Below are 24045 nucleotides of genomic sequence, written 5' to 3'. Positions count from 1 at the left end.
AGTCAGTTTTTCTTATCTGGTTCCCTTTCATTAATTTTGCTTGTCTTTTAAAATTGATGTTCTTCTCCTTGCCACAAACGAGGACAGTATGGGCTGCTTTTAGAAACAATCTCTTCAAATGAATTTCCATAATTACATTGGAATCTATCTTTATAGCCAGTTTTGTTGTGGGTTTCTGTTAGAATGGTTTTCTGTTTTTAAAATCAAGTATACAGAACTGTTTTCATCCCCTTTTTAAACAAAGCCACTTAAGCAAACTTATCATCTGTTTTTCTTTTCCCAAAATAACATTTCTGATCCTGCATTAAGCCTGCAAAGCAAGCACTGTTTTTATAAATTGACATAAAACCCCTGTTATATAAATAGAATTGTTTTACTTTTAAAGGGTACAAATGGCTATCAGTACCAATTGTGTCAAGGTTATTTCAAGCACTTTATCTCGGGCTTTTGTTATCCATGGAAACTCAGTGTGACTACAGCCAATATAAACAATTTGGGGGGTCTTTTTCTCCCACTGTTTCTTTCAGCCATTATGAAGACATTTCATAAGGAATGTATTTTTGTGTTAGAAGCTGATGGGTAAATGACTAACTTTCAGATGCCTAGCTTAATGAGTTCACAAATTTTTTTTTATAGAAACTGTCATTTGGTGATAACAAGGAAATATAAAGAGGCAAAATAAAATCTCCTGTTGTAACACTCCTTATTCTGAATGTTATGAGCTTAAAAAGAAAGACTTGAGCATTACTGTGCCTTTTCAATAGGCGCTGTAGTTCAAGATAACCAAATAGACCCACTGGATGAGAGGAAGCTCTTCTTTGTAGAGAATTCCAGCTGATAAATGCAGATGGAATGAGAGAATACAAAAATCACCATTTTTTCAGGCCCTAGTGAAGTAATCGATTCAGACAAGGATCTCCGACAGATACTAAAACCATTAAGTAAAAGGTTCATGGGAACTAGATCTTCCCATGCTTTGAGGGGTGTACCCCTGGATTACTCACTATGGCAGAGGGGAAACATCCCCTTACAGTAGAGTGGTCTGGCTGGCATCACCTTAACCAATGATCAAACTCAGTATTACCTAGGAAGTTTTCTTGCCCAAAATATTTAACCTGAATCTAGTCACACCTTTAGCTCTAACTTCCAATTTTAGGAAATACAGAAGGTAGAGAAAAAAGGGAGGAAACAATCAGAGAATCGAGAATACAGAATAAGACAACTAGCCCAGTCTCTTTGGAAAGTCAATATTATATACACACATCCACACCCCAGGAGGCACTATTATTCTATAGTAAAAGACTTTCTGAATTAAATGCCTGATCCCTGTTTACACCCTACATTTTTCAAAAATCTTTTGCGGACAATTGGGAAGTTTTGAAAATGGACAGCGTACTAAATGAATTCAGAGAATGATTACTAAATTTGGTATAATAACAGTATTGTGGTTATGCAGGAAAATGGCTTGTTTTTCGGAGATGCGTGCCTAAGTGTTTAGGGGCAAACTGTCATGATGTCTCTAATTTCCTTTGGAACATTTCAGCAAGATTGATTGACAGGTTGATAGGTAGGTAGATGGCTGGATAAAGCAACTAGACAAAATATTCACAGTTGTTGAATATAGGTGTGGGAATATGGGTGTTCAACTTGCTATTCTTTCTACTTCTCTGAATCTTTGAAATTTTACATAATAAAATGTTTAATGATTTCCTACTCCACTTCTCAGCTTTGGGTTCTGTTCCAGGTGCAGTATGTGATTCAAGGATATCACAAAAGAAGAGAGTATATTGCTGCTTTTCTCAGTCACTTTGGCACGTAAGTTCTTTGTTTAAGCCACGAATCAGTGACGCACTCACGTCCTGATGACCCTAATATAAGGGCTTGATTAAGAAAATAGCAGTTCTTCTGTATGATACCTCCGAATGCCGTTTTGATTCTTCTTGGTGTGTTGCTTACACTGAAGCTCCCAGGAAGATTTTTTTCTTTAGCATTCTTTAGCAAATAGTAGAATCAAATGTCTTCCCTGGAGCAGCGCATGACTAGCCCCAAGCACTGCAGTAACAGTGGGCGTAAGGCCTGCTTCTTCTCAGGCTCTTTATAGTCTGCACAACACTTTCACCTCCGTCATCACAGAGCAGTCATGAGGTGAAGCAGGCAGGCATGACTGGCACATTCTACTGAAGAAAGCCCCGAAACCTTGTCCAGTTCAGGCACCCGGTGGAAGTCACACATCTCGGGGAGAGAAAGCCAGGCTGGGATCCTGTTCCCAGGACTCAGGTCTCCTGATAGGACCACTGCTCCCCACAGGGCCACAGAGATTCGGGAAGGAAGTCTGGCATTAGACACCATCACGATGACTCACACTTGGGATTAGGAGTTGGAAGAAGGCCCCACAAGGGAGGAGGGAAGTGTATAGCTGCAGTTTCAGGGTAGACATCTCCTCCCACCCTCCCTGTGCTCTGGCCCTTTCCTTTGCCCGAGGGGGGCTGCTCTGCAGCTGTTTCCTTAATGATGGTAGAGCCCTTATCAACCTTCCCCTCAGGGCTTAGTTGGGGAATGGACTTTCCTCACAGTCTTCTTTAAAAGGTGGATCCCTCTACCTACCTGGGGGGACTAAGCCCTAAGGGTTTTAGTGGTCTAGTTATCTCCCACCTTATTCCAGAGAAGTGGTGTGTGTGTGTGTGTGTGTGTGTGTGTGTGTGTATTAAAATTTTAAATAAGTAAATGAAGAAATGAGGGCAAAAGGAATAAGAAAGAGAAGATGAGGTCAAGAATAAGGTTGGGGGGACTTCCCTGGCGGCCCAGTGGTTAGAACTTCGCTTTCCAGGGCAGGGAGTGTGGGTTCGATCCCTGGTCGGGGAGCTATGATCCCACATGCCCCGAGGCCAAAAAAAACAAAACATAAAGCAGAAACAATTTTACGAAAGACTTTAAAAGTGGTCCACGTCAAAAAAAATCTTAAGAAAAAATAAGGTTGGGGTATAATTTTACAAATGTGGCATAATTATAAGCAAAATTTCTGACTCCTCAAAACAATTTCAAGAAATTTTCTCATTATCCACAGTGAAATTTGTCATATCCCCAAAATAGAAGTATCAATATCCAAACAGTATGACTGTCTCTTACGTGAGTCTCTAATACTTAAGATTTTTTTCAGCTTTATTTATGAGCATTTTGAGAAAGTGCTTATGATACAAACAGTGGTTAATAAATGACACCGTTAGTCTCCTCATTTTTGAGTAAGATTATCTTTCTTATATATAATCGAAAATGCAGACATTAACACAATGACCTCCAAAGCAAGGTGCACATACCTCAGGGGTGTGTGCCCCACCTCACTCCATTCACAAAAAGGGTGAAAATCGAATTTACACTTGCTTTTAAATCTCATTCGGTTTATGTACATTTTTGTGTTTTTTTATACATATAATATAGTAGTACTTGTATACAATTACGAAATCATATACAAGTACTACCATATACTGTACTATATGCGTAATGAAAAGGATTCTGTGCTTGTTTTTGCTTACGGGATGCAGGATCTAAAAGGTTTAGATATCAGTGTTATAATGTGGAGTAAATTACATATCCTTAAAAGAAATACAAACTGGTGAACAGAGTTGTTGACTTCAGTCAGCAGATCTTAGTGATGTATCAACAGTCTTTGAGCAAATCACTAAGCCTTCAGTGCCTTAGTTCCCTTACCTTCCCAATGAGTTCAACTGTTCCTTCCTACTTAAACCTGGAGGCCATCAGTATTAATGGTCTGATTGGCCTGACTCAGCCAGGATGAAGGCATCTCTAAGGACAATAAAGGCCTCCTTGTATGGACAAGAGAACATTATCCTTGTCCTCGCTGTGTGGTTAGTATTGGCACATTATGGTAACACCCCCTAAGCACTTAGCTCTTGAGGGAAATGAGGGAGGTGAGCCTATCAGAATTCTCTCCAGGCCCTTCCGTGCTCAGAGGCTGTTCTCCATTGACGCAGGAAGCGTGCATCTCCCATCTGAACCCAGTGTCCACCCAGCTAACATTGCTACTTTGTCTTGAGCCTGGTGGGGAGGATAGGGGGACACAAGAGAAAGGATTCCAAATCCTTTGGAAGAAAGTAGTGTATAATCCTGTAGTTAGTAATATTGTCACTGCTTGTTACTGTTCAGTGCCTAAGTGAGTGAGATTTCACTATCACTATACAGACATAGGGTCACCGTTGCCCTGATTTCTTCATTTGTCCTTTTGCTCATCACTAATAACTAACATTTGCATAACATTTTATGGTTTACTTTACTTGTTTTTCACAACTCCATGATGAAGTTTACAAATATGATTATATTTGTTTTACGGATGAGGAAACTGAGGCTCCAAAGGTTAAGTGATTTGCCCGAGGTTGTAACAGATAGTAAAATGGCAAAGCTGTAACTTAAACCTAGCTGCTTTCATTCCAAATCCCACATCCTTCCTGTGGTAACACTCACTTGTCTTAAGTGCATCTCGGATTCAATAACCCTGACTTTATGAATATATTCTTTACTTGTTTCCATCTCCTTTATACCTTGTTTTTATGAGGGTTTTTTGTTTGTGTGTATGTTTTTATTACTTAGGGGTGTCGTGGAATATGATGCAGAAGGCTTTACAAAACTCACTCTGTTGCTGATGTGGAAAGATTTTTGTTTTCTTGTACACAGTGAGTATACTTTTGCTATTAGCATGTCAGCCTGCATTTTAAAATGTACTAAACCACATGTAATAATGAATATGACAAGCTTCAGTGTCCTGACTTGGTTCCTTTTACTTTAGCATAAGTCTATTTACTGCGTGGTCTTCAAGAGAAAATATCTCTAGATCAGTGGTTCTCAACCAGGTATCATTTGCTGCTCAGGGGACATTTGGTAATGTCTGGAAACATTTTTGTTTGTCACGACGGGTAGGGGACCAGGGCTGGCGGTTGTTGTTACTGGCATTAGTGGGTAGAGGTCAGAGATGCAGCTAAACATCCTACAGTGCGTAGGACAGGTCCCTAAAACAAAAAGTTATTGAGTCCACAATGTCAGTAGTGCTGAATTTAAGAAACCCTACCCTAGAGAGATTTCTGTTTTCAAAGTATCTTTCCAGATTCAGGCCTCAAAACTTTCAAGATTACTCAAAACATATTGCTTTGATCATTTGGTTATCATTCTTATTAAGTGAAAAAAATCTGTAACTTTGGTAATATATAATATATATCTTAAAGGTGGGACTATGTGTTAATGAATTCCTGACATGACTTCTCAGTGTTTTCCACACAGTAGGCATATTTAAATTCCTGTTGTATGATATTAATCAGTCAGTAAACATTGCTCCAGCTTTCCCTTAATGGATCATTTAGAGTCTCTTTTGTATATTTCTTTGTTATATAAGAACCAGTGACCCATGGTGCCAGATTTGAGTTGCAAGTCAGCTACGAGCTTTATTCTTTAGTAATTTGATATGCAACATGCCCAGACTTCAAGCTAAAGGCACAGAAGTTTCAGCTCTCCCAAGTCCAGCTACAGAAAAGCAGTGGGTTTGGGTTGACTTCACTCAGTATGTAGAACTACCCTAGACTTAAATAAACTATTTCAGGATGCACAGCTTTGGCCCTGTTTAGCCAAGCTGTCAGTGTAAAGATAAATGACTTGGGTGGATTTTTCTTCCCCAGCAGTTTTACTTTCTTGGTTATGATTTGCTTAGGCTCAAATAGTTCTTAATTTGTCTTACCTGATGTCACATCAACAGATAGTAGGGGAAGAAACCCCAAAATGTCCATAGTGGTAGAGGGAAGAAAACTCTAATGAAAACCTTACCACGGTATAATCTACATAGAGATCATTGAGAGTTGGCCATACGTACTTTAAGAAGTTGGTTATCCCTGTCGTTTAAGGTATTTCCCGGTGATAACCACCTTGTCATGCAGTGCTTCATATGGAGCTCCTACTCGAAAACTAGTCTTACATGGGGACCATCTTTTCAAATGCATCTGAAAAATGCAAGCGTGTTGCTCCATATTAATTATGCGTACAGATAAGCAGAGAGCTGGAGAGGTGAAGATTTTCATCTTGGGTGTGCCTCCAACTAATTATATGACCTTGTTCAAACCACTAGGACAAGCCTCCCTCTGTTTTAGTTCCCTCTCATGTCTCTGGGGATTTGGTTGGTAAGTCCTGTGGAGACATCAGCAGATGGAGCTTAACCTACAGTACAGGGCCAGGTGGAAGAGGAAGTGCCACAGTCAAGGCCTCCTGGCACTCTCCTCTTTGCTCACCGTCTCCTGTGGCTCTACTGAGCGGAACTTCGTACTGCTGCTTCCAGCTCTCACTTTTAATTCTGACCTTATCACGGCTTTGGTTTTCTGTTCTGAGTGTTAATTGCTTTCTGAGATCTCACTTCCTATTTGCTCTGTCCACTTTGCCCCACCATCTTGATCCCAGTGATTCTGTTTCTATCCTGGTAACCTGACCCCAGATCCTGACTGTATGCTTGGTTTGTGTCTCATGACCCTGGACAGCTGCCTGGGGGATTAGTCTGGTGTGTTTCCTCTAGCCCAGCTCAGCAATAGGGACCTGTACCCTGCCATGAATGGTGGTGGCTATGGTCTGAGGCCTCCGGGAGTAGCTGTGAGAGAAGGACGCAGAAGGAAGGACACACAGGAGGACAGTTACAAACAGTAAATTAGATGACTGCTTCAACCAATTTCTTCATCCCAAAGTGGCATGAAATCTCAACAGTTTGTCCCGAAACTTACTTTGGTCTCCTAGCCGTGATTCCATTTTCAAAAAAGATGATGTCAGGGCTTCCCTGGTGGCACAGTGGTTGAGGGTCCGCCTGCCGATGCAGGGGACGCGGGTTCGTGCCCCGGTCCGGGAAGATCCCACATGCCGCGGAGTGGCTGGGCCCGTGAGCCGTGGCCGCTGAGCCTGCGTGTCCGGAGCCTGTGCTCCGCAACGGGAGAGGCCGCAGCAGTGAGAGGCCCGCGTACCACAAAAAAAAAATAATAATAAAATAAAAGATGATGTCAGATCATATCAGATATAAGGGAAAAAAGATATCCTCGGCACTGATCTTTCTCACCTGTGTTTTCCACATGCAACTCAAGGCTGCCTGTGCTGGCGGGGCCTGGCAGGAGAGCTGTTCCGGGATAAAAGAGCGTCCACCTCTCAGCCCCTGCCGGCTCTCCTCTCAGTGCGTTCAGTGTCACGGCAGTTCTTGTTCCTTTGGAAGGTCTATTCCCCAAAGAATGTTTTCCCCACAGTACTGTGTATCCACTATTTCTTACAGCCCCTTCTCTGCCTTCCTCTGTCACATGCAAAATTAAGTCCTAAAGTCATATTTTCACTTAGTTTTGATTACCTTCTTCAGAAACATAGAACCCCCAGACACTCATTAGAACAGGTACAGGGACCTTGAGATTTGTTTAATTTACTTTTAACGAAGTGTTTCCTTAGGCTCTTACTCCTTTCCTCCCCGGGCCGTTTGCTCTCCGCTCTTAGCGTCACGGCCCACGTTCTCGGCTCTTTGGCAGATAAGACCTTGTCTGTGAATCAGGGGATTTTGATGCTGTTTCCTGCTCCGTCATTAACTCACAGCCTGCCTTTAAATAAATTATTTCCACCCTTTTGCTACTTTCTTATATCTAAAGTGTAGGACTTGTAACATCATAGTGAAGCTTGGTTAGTTAAGCATCTGAAACTTACCTTCTTTGAAAGCATCTGCTTGCTTGGTTACAACCCCCATGGGACCGCTTATTCCCTTTTTTCTTGTCATGAAGATGGGAGTTGAATATGGGGTGGCAGAGACTTAATGATAGAACATTGCCTTGAATTATTCTGAGATCGCAAGAACAAGAAAAAGGAAGAAGGAAGCGCCTAGAGATGGAGCCAGTCTTCTGTGGCTGGTTCACTGCTCCATGCAGATTGAAGACCTGGCAGGACACAGATAACGTCTCTGGTCTCCCCCACCCTCTGTTCTGCCCAGGCCCGGGAAGAGGTTTGTCGAGAGGGCAGGTGCTGGCAATAATTCCCAGCATTCTGGATGCTAGAGGAAAGAGGCAGTCCTCTCTTGAGGCTGATGGCTGTGACCTCAGACCTTGCCAGAGTGTTTGGAAGTAAGAATGCCCTAGGGGAGAAAGAACATTGTACGGATTCTGGAATCTCTCAGGAGACACTGCAACTTCCTGACATTCTGGCAGTTCCAGGAGTGGGAGCTCTGACCATGGAGAATTCTCATCCATTTATTCCTTCTTTCTTTCCTTCATCCATATCAACATATCGCAAGAGTTGGAACCACAGCAGGATCAGGGACTTGCTTTCATTCAGAAACTGTTTTCAGAAAGGTTTCCTGGCCATCATCTAAGAATTATCTGTAGTGGTTATGTAGGTAATTCTGTATTTGCCAAGCTGTATTTACCTCTGGAGGTAGATGCTATCTTTAAGGCAGCAGCTTTTCAGAATGCTGGATGACAAGAGAACCAGAGAGCAAGGCACAGTAACACAGAACAAAAGCAACCACTGGGGAAGATTGCCTGTTTTTCATGGGCCCCTGTCAGCTGCACTATAAGGAATGCAGCTGCCTAAGGTCGCAGGGTTGCTGCTTGGAAGGAGAGGGTATTGAGATCTTTTGCAGTTACCTGTAACTCCTTGGTAAATGACCCTTTGAGTCATCCAGCCTGGACCATAGGCCTTATCTCCCTGGCAAAATACATATTGGACCAAATCTGACCATTTTAGGTATTCCATTTCATTTCTTCTCTTCTCGACCCCTAACCCAATCAATTTAATCCAATTCACCTGAGTTCTGAGTTGATGGCGAACCTGCTGTGTGCTCAGTATTGTGCTAGGTCCCAGGGGATATAAGTAAATAATTCAGGCTTGACCTTGAGACACATAGAGTCTCGAGCAAGGGTTGGTTGGCCACAGCCTATGGGCCAAACTCCACCCTGAGTCTATTCTTATATGGCCCTTGAGCTAAGAATGGTTTTTATGTTTTTAAAGAGTTGTTAGGGGAAAGAAAAGAAGAATATGCAACGAAAATGGTGAAGCCTAAAATATTTCCTCTTTGAGTCTTTACAAAAGAAGTTTGCCAACCCCTGATCTAGTTAATGTGAAAAGAGATCAGATAAAGGTGTGGTACACTGATATGCATTTTTAAAAACAAATATTCTCTAAGCTCGCTTACTGTATGCAAGGAACAAAGTGATGATGAGTGACACAGAGAAAACTTCATATGTTATATATATAAGAGAGAATTAGAAAGAGAGACACTGTCCCTAATGGAGTCTAATGAGAGAGACAGACAATAAAGAAGTAAACTAACAAATATATGTTACAGATGGCGACAAATACCATAATGGAACAAAACAGAGGGCTTTGAAAGAGGCTAAGAGGGGAGCTGTTGTTAGGATGGTCAGGGAAGCCTTCTCATAGGAGCTGACATTTCAGCTGAGACCTTAATGAGCAGCCATTCAGGTTCAGTGAAGAGATTTCAGGAGAAAGAAAGTCCTCTTGTGCAAAGAACTACAAAAGGTAGCAAAGGGCTTTGCATGAGCCAGTGTGACTGGAGCACAGTGAGCAAAGAGAGTCACATGAGAGAGTTTAGAAAGAGAGTCAGGGCCAGATGAGATAGTGCCTCACAGGCCATGCGTGTCAGGATGGAGTGGTAATAAACGCTTGAAAAACAATGGTTTGAGCAAGATAGAAGTGTATTTCTTTCTTGTGTACAGGGAAGCAGTCCAGGGCTGGAATGACATATCCAAAGGTCACATGGGACCCAGATTCCTTCAAGCTTTATACTCCATCATCCCTTGGGTGTGACTTTCTTGCGTATAGGCCAAAAAAGCTGTTGGAGCTCCAGCTGTCACAATCCAAGTAAGAGAATAGAGAAAAGATGGAAGGAGGGTACAAACCTTCTCATTTAATGAGACTGTGAAGAAGTCTCACGCACCACTTCCAATTACATGTCATCGTTCTAGAACTTAGTTCATAAGGCCTCAGCATGTGTGCTAGGGCAGACTGGGAAATGTAGTTCTTTTTCTGGGGCAGCAAACGCCCAACTAAAAATCAGAGTTCTTTTAAGTTGAGTGAGAAAGAGAGAATGCCGATTTAGTAAGAAACTACTAGTCTCTTTCAAATCAAGGAGAGGAGTTTAGATATAGGTCAAGTTTCCATCAGAAAACCAGATGGCACATCATACAGGTAACTAGGGAGAATTCAATGGAAGGACTTTGTTCAAAGGTGTGGACAGAGTTAAAGAAAACCAAAAGGGATGGTTAGCAGCAGCAGCAGCGAGTCTTTACCTTCCCTAGGACTGCATGGGCAAGAGGAGAGTGTGGTTACCAGAAGCTGGAAGGAGCTATAGCTGTAGCTGTAGGAAAGGGTTTCCTGGCGGGAACTGGGGAAAGCCTTTGGTTGAGGAAGGTAGCTACTACTAACAAATGCAGGAAGGATTATTTCTCCTTTCAGTTCTATTGGTTTTGTTCTTAGGTACACGTACGTTTATAATTGTTATATCTTCCAACTTATTGACCCTTTTATTGTTATGGAATGTTCCTTTTTGTCTCTAGATACTTCTTGTCTTAAAGTCTATTTCATCTGATATTAATAACCCATCCCAGCTCTATTTTGTTTATTGTTTGCTTGGTATACCTTTTCCAGCCCACTGCTTTCAACCTTTTTTTTTTAATGCCTTTAAATCTAAAGTGTGTCTCTTGTAGACAGCATATGGTTGGGTTTTGCTTTTGTGTACATTTAAACAAACTGCTGTTTTATTAGAGAGTTTAATCCATTGACATTTAATGTAATTATTGGTATAGTTGGATTGGGGCCTGCCATTTTGATATTGTTTGCTGTTTGTCTCATTCCTTTTTTGTTTCTCTTTTACTGCCTCATTTTGTGTCAAACAAATGTTTTTAGTGTACCATCTTAATTTCTTTGTTGATATTTTAGCTATCTTGTTTTTTTCTTTTAATTTTCTTAGTAGTTTGTTCTAGAGATTGCAGTATCCGTCTTTAACTTAACACAGTCTACTTCAGTTTAATAGTGACTTAATTCTGGTAAAATATAACAGCTTTGCTCCTCCTTCTCCCCCTCGTTTGTGCTATTATTGTCATATATGTTATATCTATATATGTCATCATGTAAATACAACAATACAGCCTTTTCTGTTAGTTATGGGCAATCTTATATTTTCAAAAGAAGTTAAAAGAAGAAAATAATTTTCATTGTATTTTGCTCTGTCCATTATTTCAGGTAGGTCTTAGTAGGACTTTGAATGCTCTGTTACTCCATTTCACAGTTGTTATAGTAGAGGCAGAAGGAGGTGGCAGGGTTTATTTGTTCTAGCAGATGATGAGTTTCTTACTCTGATTTTTTTTCTTTATTTTCAATAATTAAAGATTATACAGATTCCCTAATATACTTCTTTTGGTATTTGTCCTTATCTGTCTCTCTTTCCACTCATTTGGACATTCATTAGTTTTAAGCTTACATTAGTCCAGAAAACAGTAATTTTGCTTTACAGAGAGCTCAGCTTCTGGTAAGTCTTTTTTTTTTTTTTTGAAAGCTAGAGGAAATTGACAACTGCAGACTAATTCTGCTAGTCATTTAAATAATTCTTTCCTCATAGGCCTGTAATCAAGGCCAATAAGCTAGAAATCAGGACAGCTTTTGAAATTTTAAGTAAAAATCAGAGCCTTCTGTTTATTGTTGCAAATGCCCCTTCCAAGCTCTGATTGTGTCAGGCTGTGTGATTGCTAGTATAACCAAAGAAATTATTTGCATTGATGTGTCACTGTCGTTTCACCACTCAAAGCAAAGCTGTGAAATTGACAGCCACTCAGCTCCTGAGCAAAGTGGTGTGAACTCATCTCTTTGCCACAGAAACAATGTCTAGTAGAATATTTAGCAGCAACAAACAAGATGGCTACTAGATAATTCAGTAAAACCAAAACTGTGTGGTTTCCCAAACCTGCTTGCTTTTTGGATACAGATCTCATTTTTATGTAAATAAATAGATTTGAAGAGTAAATCAGAATCAACAAAGTGATTAAAATTAGGAACCACAATGATATGCATTAGAATTCATTTCAAGCCAGATTTATAAAAAGTGTGATATTATTTTAGAATTAATATATTTACCTCAGATCAGGAATATGTAAAGCTTTGCGATTTAATTTTATCATTTTAGTAGTAATAATAACTATCAAAGCAACAGGAACTAAAATTGATTATGAACAAAAAGTGAAACCAATCAGTTCTCTGTACTGTTCAAAATGATTTAAAAATATAGAAAAAGATAAAAGAAAATCTACTTTCTAATGCAAAATGCCTTTTTGCTTTGATTAAGAGAACTATGGGTATTTTAGATACTTTAAACATTTGGGTTAATTTTTATCCTGGACTTCCTTGAAAGTGGTTAGCTCTGCTGGGCAAAGTGGTTTTCGTCTTTTGATTACACACACAAACACACCCTCTTCAAGGTTTACAGCTCAAATAGCTCCAGTCCTTTAGCAACCACTGTCACTATTTTGATTCAAATTGAGACTTCTGTTTCATGTTTAGAGTCTACTTCCAGAAAGTCTTTTTTTTGTAATTTCTGACCCTGGTTTGAGAATTCATTTCATTAATTTTCATTGGGAATATTCTCTTCATTCTAATACCTTGTGAGACCTCTTCATTGACCTTAAAGGACTTCTTGTAAGGAAAGAGGTTGTAAATCAGATACACAATACCAAATACCCTCTTATATATGTTATATTATTCTTTTCAACTGTAATTGTTGGAGTAAAGTAATTGCTAAAGTGAGTTTATCTGATTAAAGAAAGGTCATGAATACTCAGTGATTTTGACTTAAAAACATATGCAGCGGCTTTGAAATTAACAAATTGTAACCCAAGAAGGCACCTCACTCAATGAAAGAAAGGAAGCTGTTTACAAAGAGTAACTTTTATAATATCAATCTCATTCAGTATAACCTTTTCTTAGAATCAATTTTAAAGTATTATTGAAACATGGGCATTATTTTGGTTGTAAAACTTTTGCTGTTGTTGAAGATAATAGTTACAGTAACAATAGTTAACAGATATTAAGTGTATACCATGCTCTAGAAGTTGTTCTCAGTACCTTGCGTATATATATTGTTATTCTTCCTCACAACGTCCTTCTGAGGATAATTACTAGTAGTGCCCCATTTTACAAATGACAAAACTGTGGCACAGAAAGAGTAAATGTATTCACTGTGGCAGAGTTAGGATTTAAATCCAGGAACTGATTCCAGAGCCTATGTGCTAATAAACGATATTACTATAATGCTTCAGGTCATTGGTTGGCATATATGATGTATGTGATATATATGTGTGATACATATATACGTATATGATGTACATATATACATATATACGTATATGATGTATACGTATATGATGAATGTCGAAAGCCTTTGGAGTTTCACAGAGAACTGTAAGTCCCAGGAACAAATGTAGAGGGTCAGTGACCATCCATGTACTGGGAGATATGCATATACTGTCTCATCTCCCAGGAATGTAAGTGGACATCTCACCAAAGACATTACTGATCTGAAGGCAGTGAGGCATGAAGCTAGTGTCACTCCTCAGTGATGGTGACAGTTGGTCTAGCTGTGATCCCCTGTCCAGTGGCACAAATATATTGGCTCAAGTAGGGTTTCACTCTGTGGCCATAGAAAGAGAAAAGTAAGTGGCTTAATTAAGGAATTATCAGCTTCTGCAGCCACTATAGAAAACAGCATGGAGGTTCCTTAAAAAACTAAAAATAGAGTTACCATATGATCCAGCAATCCCATTCCTGGGCATATACCCAGAAAAGACGAAAACTCTTATTTCCAAAAGATACACGCACCCCAATGTTCATAGCAGTGCTGTTTACAATAGCCAAGACAGGGAAGCAACCTAGGTGGCCATCAGCAGATTCATGGATAAAGAAGATATGGTATACATATACAATGGAATATTACTCAGCCATAAAAAAGAATGAAATATTGCCATTTGCAGCAACATGGATGGACCTAGAGATTATCATACTAAGTGAAGTAAGTCAGACAGAGAAAGACAAATATTATATGATATCACTTATATGTGGAATCTAAAAAATAATATAAATGAACTTATTTACAAACAGAAACTGACTCACAGACATAGAATACAGACTTATGGTTACCAAAGGGGAAAGGGGGGCAGGGAGAAATTAGGAGTATGGGATTAACAGATACACACCATTATATATAAAATAGATGAACAAGGATTTTTACTGTATAGCACAGGGAACTATATTCAATATCTTATAATAACCTATAATGGAAAAGAATGTAAAAAAGAATATATATATATATATATATATATATATATATATCTGAATCACTTTGCTATAAACCTGAAACTAACACAATATTGTAAATCAACTATAGTTCAATTTTTTTTTAATGAAGATTGGGGGTAAAAACAAAACACAATAACGAAACAAACAGAAAAGAATTACCAGTTCCTGATTATCAAAAACTAGATTTAACCTGTTTAGACATAGTAATGTGGTCAGTTATAATGGTTCATTATACAAAGGCCATGCAAACCTACAGCCAAAGAGGCAACATAGATGTGGGGTAGCCCAGGTTCTAAGACAAGTGGGAGTGGTAGGAACTGTGGCAAGCTGCATGCTCCTTTACAGGATTTTGATTTTTTTTTTTTTATACAGAGTACAGTCCAAGCATTTCTGTGGGCTGGATCTCTCCTGATAGCCTATGAATCTTTTTTTTAAAATACTTTTTATTATAAAAATTTCAAAACACAAAAGTAGAGAGAAAAATATAATGAACCCCCATGTACCCATCACCCATATTGTTGTAATTTTGTCTACCTTCTTTCTTTTTTTAATTTTCTGGAATATTTTGAAGCAGATGTGAAATATTATTTCACTTGTAAGTAATTCAACTTGCATCTCTAACAGATAAGAATTTTTTAAAAGAGCTGTATCCAAAATAACATGATTACACCTAATTCTTTAATATTATCTAATACCCAGTCTATGTTCAAATTTCCCTGTTTGTCTCAAACATGTTTTTTTTACAGTTGTTTTGTTCAAAGCAGGATCCAAATAAGTCAAGACCCATAAATCTTGAAAATCTTTCTTTAGAAAAGAAATGTGGACGCAAATTATGGATATCACCACCCATTTTCCTTCCCCATAATTTAATTAAGAGAGTAAGGGGTGGGGCTTCCCTGGTGGCGCAGTGGTTGAGAGTCCGCCTGCCGATGCTGGGGACACGGGTTCGTGCCCCGGTCTGGGAAGATCCCACATGCCGCAGAGCGGCTGGGCCCGTGAGGCATGGCCGCTGTCCGGAGCCTGTGCTCCGCAATGGGAGAGGCCACAACAGTGAGAGGCCCGCGTACCGCAAAAAAAAAAAAAAAAAAAAAAAAACACAACTAAGGGGTGAAATCGTTGAAAACATCGCTTCACCCATGGGCATAAGACAACCTCTTAAGTTAGTGTACCACCTTACAGTTTTAAAGTGCTTTTAATTATCTTATTTACAATGTGAGCTATCTATCTCTATGCCAGTTTTGAATAGAATTCTTAGCAGTTAATTGAATGGTTAGAGGTCATCTTGCCCAGGGGTTTTTAAAATTTTTTTGTGCCAAAGACCCCGTTGGTGAACCCTGTGGATCCTTTCTTCAGTGTTTTAAAATGCATAAAATAAATTATATAGTACTACAAGGAAGCCAGTTATATTAAAATACTATTATCAAATCTTTAAAAAGTAATAACAGAGATATAAGAGCTTCTTTGTTAATACCTTAAATAACAATATCCATGGCAAATCTAATAACCACTGCAATTTTGAAATAGTGATGAGCGTAAAGAATATTTGAAGATATGAGCAACAACCACAATGTGATATGAAAATATCTGTGATTTCTCTTGATAATGATGTCAAGGTACTGCTAACACTGCTACAGTTGGTTGCCTGCATTCATAATCAGAGGAAATGCTAAATTTCAGTTAAAAGTCGTGAATATAAAGACATACATTTTTCCCATGCAAGTTCCCAGATGCCCTGAATTTTATCCAAGGACCCTTGTGGAGGGGGAGGAGGTGAAGGGTGCATGGACCTCAGGTTAAGAATCTCTGAAAACTCTCTGTATTACAGGGTTAGGATGTGGCTGAATGCCTGGACCAAGGCCATGTATGATGTTAGGGGAAGAATAGGACTAGAAACCAGGTTTCTTAAATCCAATTATTTTTCCTATGTTTGAATGGCTCAGTTCTAAGATACTAAGACAGGTTGAGTACTTTTACAACAGTATGTGTTCAGTATTGTACTGCTGACATCTTAACGCTAGCTTGAAGAACTGAGTAATGTTCAGCATAAGGAAAAAGCCAGAAAATAATGCTCAGATTTAAGGTTTAATGACTTTTCCATTTGCATACTGTATGCTTCCTAATCGTACGAATTCAACTGTCATAAGTCCACGAAGCATATTTGTTTCCATCTTTTTTGAGGTATAATTTCCATATAGCAAAGTTCACCCATTTTAAGTGAACACTTAAATGAATGTTGGCAACCACGTACGGTCATAGAACTAGCACCACAATCAAGACATGGAACATTTTCATCACCCTAAAAAGTTTCTCTTGTGGCTTTGCAGTGAATCCCCTCCATTGACCTCCAGCCCCAGGGAGCCACTGACCATATTTTCCATTACTATAGTTTATTCTGTTATAGAATTTCACAAAAATGGAATCATAAAGAGTATAGTCTTTTCTATTTTCTTTCTTTCACAAGTCTTTGTGTGGGCATATGTTTTTCTTTCTCTTTGGTAAAAACCTAGGAGTGGGGATGCTGGACCATCTAGTAAATATATGTTTAACCCAGTAGCATACTGCCATACTGTTTTCCAGAAGGCTGTAAGTTGTTACATTCTCACTAACAGTGTATGGGACTTCAGTTCTTTCACATCCTCTCCAACACTTACTATTATCAGTCCTTTTAATTTCAGTTGTTATAGGGTGTGTAGTAGTGTCTCATTGTGGTTTTAATTTACAATTCCCTAATGGCTAGGTGAGCATCTTTTCATGTGCTTATTTGCCAAGTAAGTTATTTTGTGAAGTGTCTGTTCAAATCTTTTTTCTGTTTTTAATTGGATTGTTGTCTTATTTTTGAGTTATGAATTCTTTATATATTTTGGATACAAGCCCCTTTTCAGTTGTATCTTCTGAAGATCTTTTTTCCCAATCTGTGGCTTGCCTTTTCATTTTCTTAACTATGTCTTTCAAAGAGCAAAAAAAAAAAAATTTTGATTAAGCTCATTTTATTACTTTTTGATTTTAAGGGCCATGCTTTTTGTGTCCTGCTTAAGAAATTCTTGCCTAATCTAGGTCAGCAAGAATTTCTGCCTTGTCTATTCTAAAAAGATTATAGTTTTAGCTCTTAAATGTAAGTCTGTGATCCATTTCAAGTTAATTTTTGTGTGTAGTGTGAGTTAAGGGCATGGTTCTTTTTTTGTTTTTTTTTTGTAAACTAATAACCATTTGTTCCAGCACCGTTTGTTGAAAAGACTGTCCATTCCTCATTGAATTACCTTGGCACTTTTGCCAAAAATCAATTGACCAAATAAGTGTATATCTATTTCTGTAATCTCTAGTCTGTTCCATTGATCTATGTATCTATACTTTCATTTTATAGTAAGCCTTGAAATCAGGTAGGATAAGTCTTTAACCTTGTGTTTCTTTTTTCAAATTGTTTAGGCTGTTTAGATCTTTTACCTTTTCCTATACATTTTAGAATTAGCTTGTCAGTTTCTTCACAAAAAGAATGATTGGGATTGCATTGAATATATAGCTCAATTTGGGGAGAATTGCCATCTTAGAAATACTGAATCTTTTGATTCATGAACATGGTGTATGTTTTCATTTATTTACATCTTCTTTAATTTCCATTAGCAGTGTTTTATAGTTTTCAGTATACAGGTCTTGTACATCTTTTGTTAAATTAATTCCTAAGTCTTTTAAGCTAATGTGAATGGAGTATTTTTTTAATTTTCATAGTCTAATTGTTCATTGTTAATATATAGGGGTACAATTGACTCCTGTATGTTGACCTTTAGTAGATTTCTTAGAATATTATGTACACTCTATATGTCATCTTCAAATAAAGACAGTTTTACTTCTTCTTTTCCAATGTGTTTTCCTTCCTTCCTTCCTTCCTTCCTTCCTTCCTTCCTTCCAGTGGCATCCAGACCTCACCTATGCCATAGTTATTCTCATTTGTTTGTTGATTTAGTCCTTTATTCACCACATATTGAACATCTGCTTTGGATCAGGCACTTTCAAGACTCTAGGGATACCGAATGAATGCTGCCTGTTCTGGAATGGCTCAGTCTAGTGAGGAAGATAAACATATAAAAACAACAGTGAAACATTTAAAGTGCAGTGCTAGGCGTACACCAGATGTTTGGGGGATGCAGAGAAGGGACACGCACCCCGGTAGGACAGGAGGGCTGTAAGAACATTTCAGACAGAGAGGCTAGCATAAACAAAAGCACTGTGGGAAGACACAGAGTATATGTGAGGAACTGTAAGTGGCTTAGAATTCTTCTAATGTATCAATATAATAGAGCCTGAAGAGTGTCAGATTGACCTAGCGAGTCTGTAAGAGCCCAGAACTCGGAGAGCATCGTATACCAGTCTGACGGATATGGACTTTATCCTGAGGATAGCAAGAAGTTACTGAAGAATGCTCAGTAGAGAAGGGGCGTATATTTGCTTTTTACAAAAAGAGATTATTCTGATATTATGTAGAAGGTGATTTGAAATGTGAACCTAGAAACCTAAAAAGATAGTTTAGGGAAAAGATAATTAGACCTGAACTAGAGCAGTCATGATAGAGATGAAGGGAAAGAAAATATTTCAAGAATGGAAGTAAAACTGGCAAAACTTAGTAGTTGATCCCTGTCAAGGACTAGGAAGAAGTAGGATGATTCCCGGATTTCTTCCATGGGCATCTAGACAGCCGATGATGCCATCATTTGAAGCAAGGATTATATTAGGAGGAGCAGATTTGGAAATGTTGAGCCCAGTTTGGGATATGTTGAATTTTATGAGCCACTGGGTATCCAGGTGAAGAGTCAACGAGTGAACATTTACATGAAACAAATGCATGGTGGAGGCTCTCACCAGCTTCACCTGGAATCTATCCCAAGCTAGAAACCCCTGGTCATCCCCAGTTTGGATGATTCAGAACTATGTGGCCTGACTGAACCCTTAACAAAAGGATTCAGTCATACTTCACACTGAATGGGGTTCTGGTTTGGAACTTGAAACCTTGTTGGTAACTTTTCCTCCCATAGAGGTGGTCCAAATTCTTGACATGGCCTGGCCTGGAATGTACTGAAAGAGGCTTTGAGGAGTGACTTCTAGACTGAGAATGACCCTTGGCTAGATTTAAACCCTTGTATTCAGATAGGTGAGGGTGAAGGGAATGTCGAAACACAATTAAAAGGACAAATACCGTGTGATTACACTTATATGAGGTACCTAGAGTAGTCAATTTCACAAGGACGGAAAGCAGAATAGAGGTTACAAGGGAATGGGAAGACAGGGAGTGGGGAGTTGTTGTTTCATAGGTAGAGTTTCAGTTTGGGAAGATGAGAAAAGTCCCGGAGATAGATGGTGGTGATGTTTGCCCAACAATGTGAGTATACTTAATGCTACTGAATGTACACTTAGAAATGGCTAAGATGGTAAGTTTATGTTCTGTATGTTTTACCACAATTTTAAAAATGAACAAATAAAAAGTTCATTAGGAGGCAGGCATCTTATTCACATTTCATCAGTCTCAGTCAACCTGGTATTTTTTCTTTATCTAAATTCATTCTGAATCAGAGGTTACCAAGATGATAAGAAGTGACCTCTAATGATAGGTGGTGAGGATGAAGATGATGATGCCATTGTTTTGTATAAATAGTGTCACTTATTACTGAATGCTTATTATGTGCAAAGTACTGGACTAAGTACTTTACATTCCTAATTCCATATAATTCTCTCAACAGCCCTGTAAGATGGCTACTTATCCCCATTCTACAGTAGAGGAAACTAAAGCACCTAGAAATGAAGTAACTTGCCAGAAGTTGCACAGCTAGTAGTACAAGGGAACAGCATTTGAACTAAGACCTTTCCAGAACTCTTGTTCTCAACAGTTCACTAAAGCTTCCCAGCCCACGCGCTAGGACATACTGCTGGGTTGCGGACAGGCTACAGATAGGCTACTGATCGTTTCAGTCCTTGGAGAAGCTGGACCCTATGGTCAGTGACCTCTGCCAGCCTCATAAATTTTTCCCATAGTGCCATAAAATCATAGCACTTTCTGAGTACATGTTATGATTTGAAAGAGGCTGGGGAGCACAGTACATATACTGTATAACACGATACATGTAATATAGTATATGTAATATAGTATATATGTATTGCCACTTCTGTAACACTTAAAAGACTCTAGGTGTGTATATCATCAGGAGAGTCCCTACCCCAGTGTGCATGGTGGGTACGAATCCTAAGTCTTAGTTCTTTTCTGCAAATGAGTTACTTCTCCCAGTGCTACTTCTGATGCTCCCAACTATGAATCTGTCTCTTTGTACTGTGAGTCTTTTGAACTCTCCCAAGTGTTGAAAAGGTGGATTAAGGATTCCCTGTCTCCAGGGAAACCATAGTACCTGCCAGTGATCAGCAAACTTTGCATACAGGTGAGTCTAGTGAAGATAATTACAAAACGAATCTCTCCACGAGGCCAGGGAATTAGCAAACTACATTCACATTTTAAATGCCAGGCACCCAGCAATCTCTGACCTAAACCACTGTCACCCCTCAGTTTGTTTCCCAATAAAGATACAAATTTAATTCTGTGCATTTTTCCAGTTAGTCTGTCAGGTTAGACATAGGGTCTCATTTAGCTTTATAGGCCCTAACATTTGTAGAAATGGGGTTTGTCTTTTTATGTCCTCCCAGGTGGCAGCTGCATTTAACTAACTCCATGAATGTTTAAGCATATTCTTTGTGACGGGCACCATACTGAATACTAAAGATATAGGGCTGAATGGGACATGTTCATTTTCTAAAGGAACTCACCGTCTGCTGTACCCAGATTCCCTGAGGCTTCTCCCAATGAACAGTCTTCTTTTAAAACCTCTTTGGCTATGCTAATATTTCTTATTTTTTCATTTGGCTGTAGCCTGGAAACCTCATATGTTTTGTAAACTGTCTCCTGTGTCAGACAAATTAAAAGAATTTGCAAAGTTAATCCTTCAGCTCGTGTTTGGTTGAGACCTCAGAAATGAATTGTGGTCTCAGCAAAGCATCTCCCAGTGGCATAACCTTTGTTTTATGTTGGAAGAATGGAGGGGGCCAAACCTTCAGTTCAAATCATTCCACCACAGTCATTCAATGAGAAGGTAGAACCCATTTCCATGGGACAGTGCTTGAACATTGTGTTTACAAGAAGATGAAAGCATGCGCAGTTGGCCTCCAACCAAGACGACAGCATACTTCAAAAGACCCATTCTTCTGGGAGGTGAACAGCCCAAGATTGTAGGCTTAGTGGACTCTGCAGAGAGTAGACAAAAAGAGACTCTACACTCAAAGGTTCAAAGATGGTTTACTCCAACATGGTTCATTATTTCCATTATGGCCGAGATCGTGGAGGCTGCAGAAAACCAACACAGTCAGAAAGAATTGCTTCTTGATTTCAGCTTTTCAAATTTAATTCTTGTAACAACTAGAAAGTCCTTTGAAACGACCTGAGTATTTCCAATGTGGGGAGACATGAAGGAGGTGAGACCTTGTCCAGAATTCTCTGGCATATGCAGACTTGTACTAACACACACACACATGGGAACACACAAATACACACCCCAGTGATAACACTCAGCAAACTTCATCCTCCTGGAACTAAGTAAGGCCGTGAGAAAAACAAAAGTAACTCTCTCTCTCTCTCTCTCTCTCACACACACACACACACACACACACACACACACACAATATAGGAACAGTCCCTAAGAATGTCCCTTAAATTTTGCATTTTATTGTTTGAATAGGCAATATATTCACCTAGTTAAAAAAAATGCATACTATGAAAAGTCTCACCCTCACCCCTGCTCAATCCACCCTGGTCCTCTTCTTGTCACTTTTATTAGTTTTTCAATTCCGGCTTGCAGAGTTTCTTTATGTGAATAATATAAATATATATTCTTGATTCTTTTCTTTCTTACATTAGAAGTAGCATATTTCACACTCTGTCTGCACCTGGAACAAGTACTTTTATCTTGTTACCACGGATGTGCAATCCCTAACATCCCCTCAATCTTGGTTGCTGAGTTAACACAAAGACTCAGAGCCCGCAGCTTTCCAGCTCTTAAAAATTTAGGTGGGATTTGTATTATGCTTTATCATTCCCAGGTTGTTACTAGAGATGTGTCTTCAACATCCTGTATAAAACTTTTCAATATTTCAAAGTACTTTCCTATTTATCATCTCATGTAATTTGTATCTCCCCAAGCCCCGTGAAGTTTTAGGGCAGGTATTGTCCTTGTTTTAAAGGGCAAAGTCATGTGCATTGGGGCACACGCCTGGGTCTCAGGGCCATCCTCTGTACCTAATGCCACTTTACATTTCTGTTTTCCAAAAGCAAGGGAGAAATTGCCTTCCTCCTTTTGTGAATACTTCTTTCTCCATATTTACCATACTGTCTTTCGTAGTTTTTTTAAAACTTTTTTCTTTTGAGATAATTGTACATTTACATATGAGTGTAACAGATAACACAGAGGAATCCTGTGTGCCCTTTACCCAGTTTCCTCCAGCGGCAGTAACATCTTGAACAACTGTGGTACATTATCAACAACCAAGATATTGACAGTGACACAACCAAGACGCACAACGTCTCCATCACCCCAAGGATCCCTGGTGCCATTTTATAGACACACCTCCCTCCTTCTCTCCTCACCCCCAGCCCTGACCTGACCCCTTCTTATATACATACCCACTCTCTAATCTATTTTAATGGAGGTTGTAGTAGTCAGGAAAGCCTAACGTACAACAAGCAACCCCCACCTCTGTGGCTAACAGTAAAGGTTTATTTTTTTGTGCTATCACTTCACCAACCGTCATTAGGGAGTGGGGGAGGGCTCTGCCTCATGCAGGCATCCTGGGACCTGGCTGCTTCTATTCAGTGCCTGCACCATTCCCTGGGGCCTCAGCGTCCTCCACTGCATCTTCTGCCTCAGACCAGCACGTCCAGGGTTGTAGGGGCCAGGTCTAGAAGTGGCATTTATCCCTCCTGTACACAGTCCATGGGTCAGAATTCAGTCATGGGACTCTACCTCACTGCAGGAAGGCTGAGAAATCTGTTTGACTTTGCTCAGGAGGAAAAGTGTTGGAGGAGCACGTGTACAAGAACAGTCATGGTGGCATTGTTAGTCGTGGTACAAACTAATGGGGGAGTAGATAAATAACTAGTGTTAAACTCACCCCATGGAACATCACACTGTTGTGGAAATGACAAAACCATATCTGCACACAGTAATGATGAAATCTTAGAAACCCAATGTTGACTGAAAGAAGCAAGTCACAGGAGACATACTGTGTGATAGAATTTGTATATAAAAAGCTCAAAAACAAGCAGAACCAGATAAAATATTACTTAGGGATACAGAAATAGGCATTAAAACCATGTTTTTAAAAAACAAAAGAATGGCAAACAGATATTTGAGGGTAGTAGTTATCTCTGGGGAGAGAGGCAGGGGGATCGAGTGGAAGAGGGAGCACACAAGGGGCTTCGACCTGTGGGTAGTGTCTTTGTTCAGAGAGGGAGTGTGGATTCATTCACGTTCTGATTTTTCACTATGTTAAACGTGCATTACAAGTATTTTTTGACATGTACCAAACATTGCACAGTAATTTTTTAAAAGAACTGGAACACTGTCATTAGTAGTAACACAAATAAATCTTTATTAATTCTAA

The 24045-nt window shown here is 39.3% G+C and overlaps 1 protein-coding gene across 2 annotated transcripts in view; it reads left to right on the top strand.

Annotated features, from left to right (window-relative positions):
- Nucleotides 1-24045, top strand: part of BABAM2 (BRISC and BRCA1 A complex member 2) — a 437255-nt gene that overhangs the window by 338730 nt on the left and 74480 nt on the right. For both annotated transcript variants that reach the window (XM_065890615.1, XM_065890614.1), the window contains 2 exons: nucleotides 1745-1815; nucleotides 4603-4685. In XM_065890615.1, the coding sequence (XP_065746687.1) occupies nucleotides 1745-1815; nucleotides 4603-4685 (154 nt within the window). The remainder of the gene's footprint in view (nucleotides 1-1744; nucleotides 1816-4602; nucleotides 4686-24045) is intronic.

Source organism: Phocoena phocoena, chromosome 14 (assembly GCF_963924675.1).
Source record: "Phocoena phocoena chromosome 14, mPhoPho1.1, whole genome shotgun sequence".
NCBI classification, from domain to species: Eukaryota; Metazoa; Chordata; class Mammalia; order Artiodactyla; family Phocoenidae; genus Phocoena; species Phocoena phocoena.
This window is presented reverse-complemented; position numbering and strand designations above follow the sequence as displayed.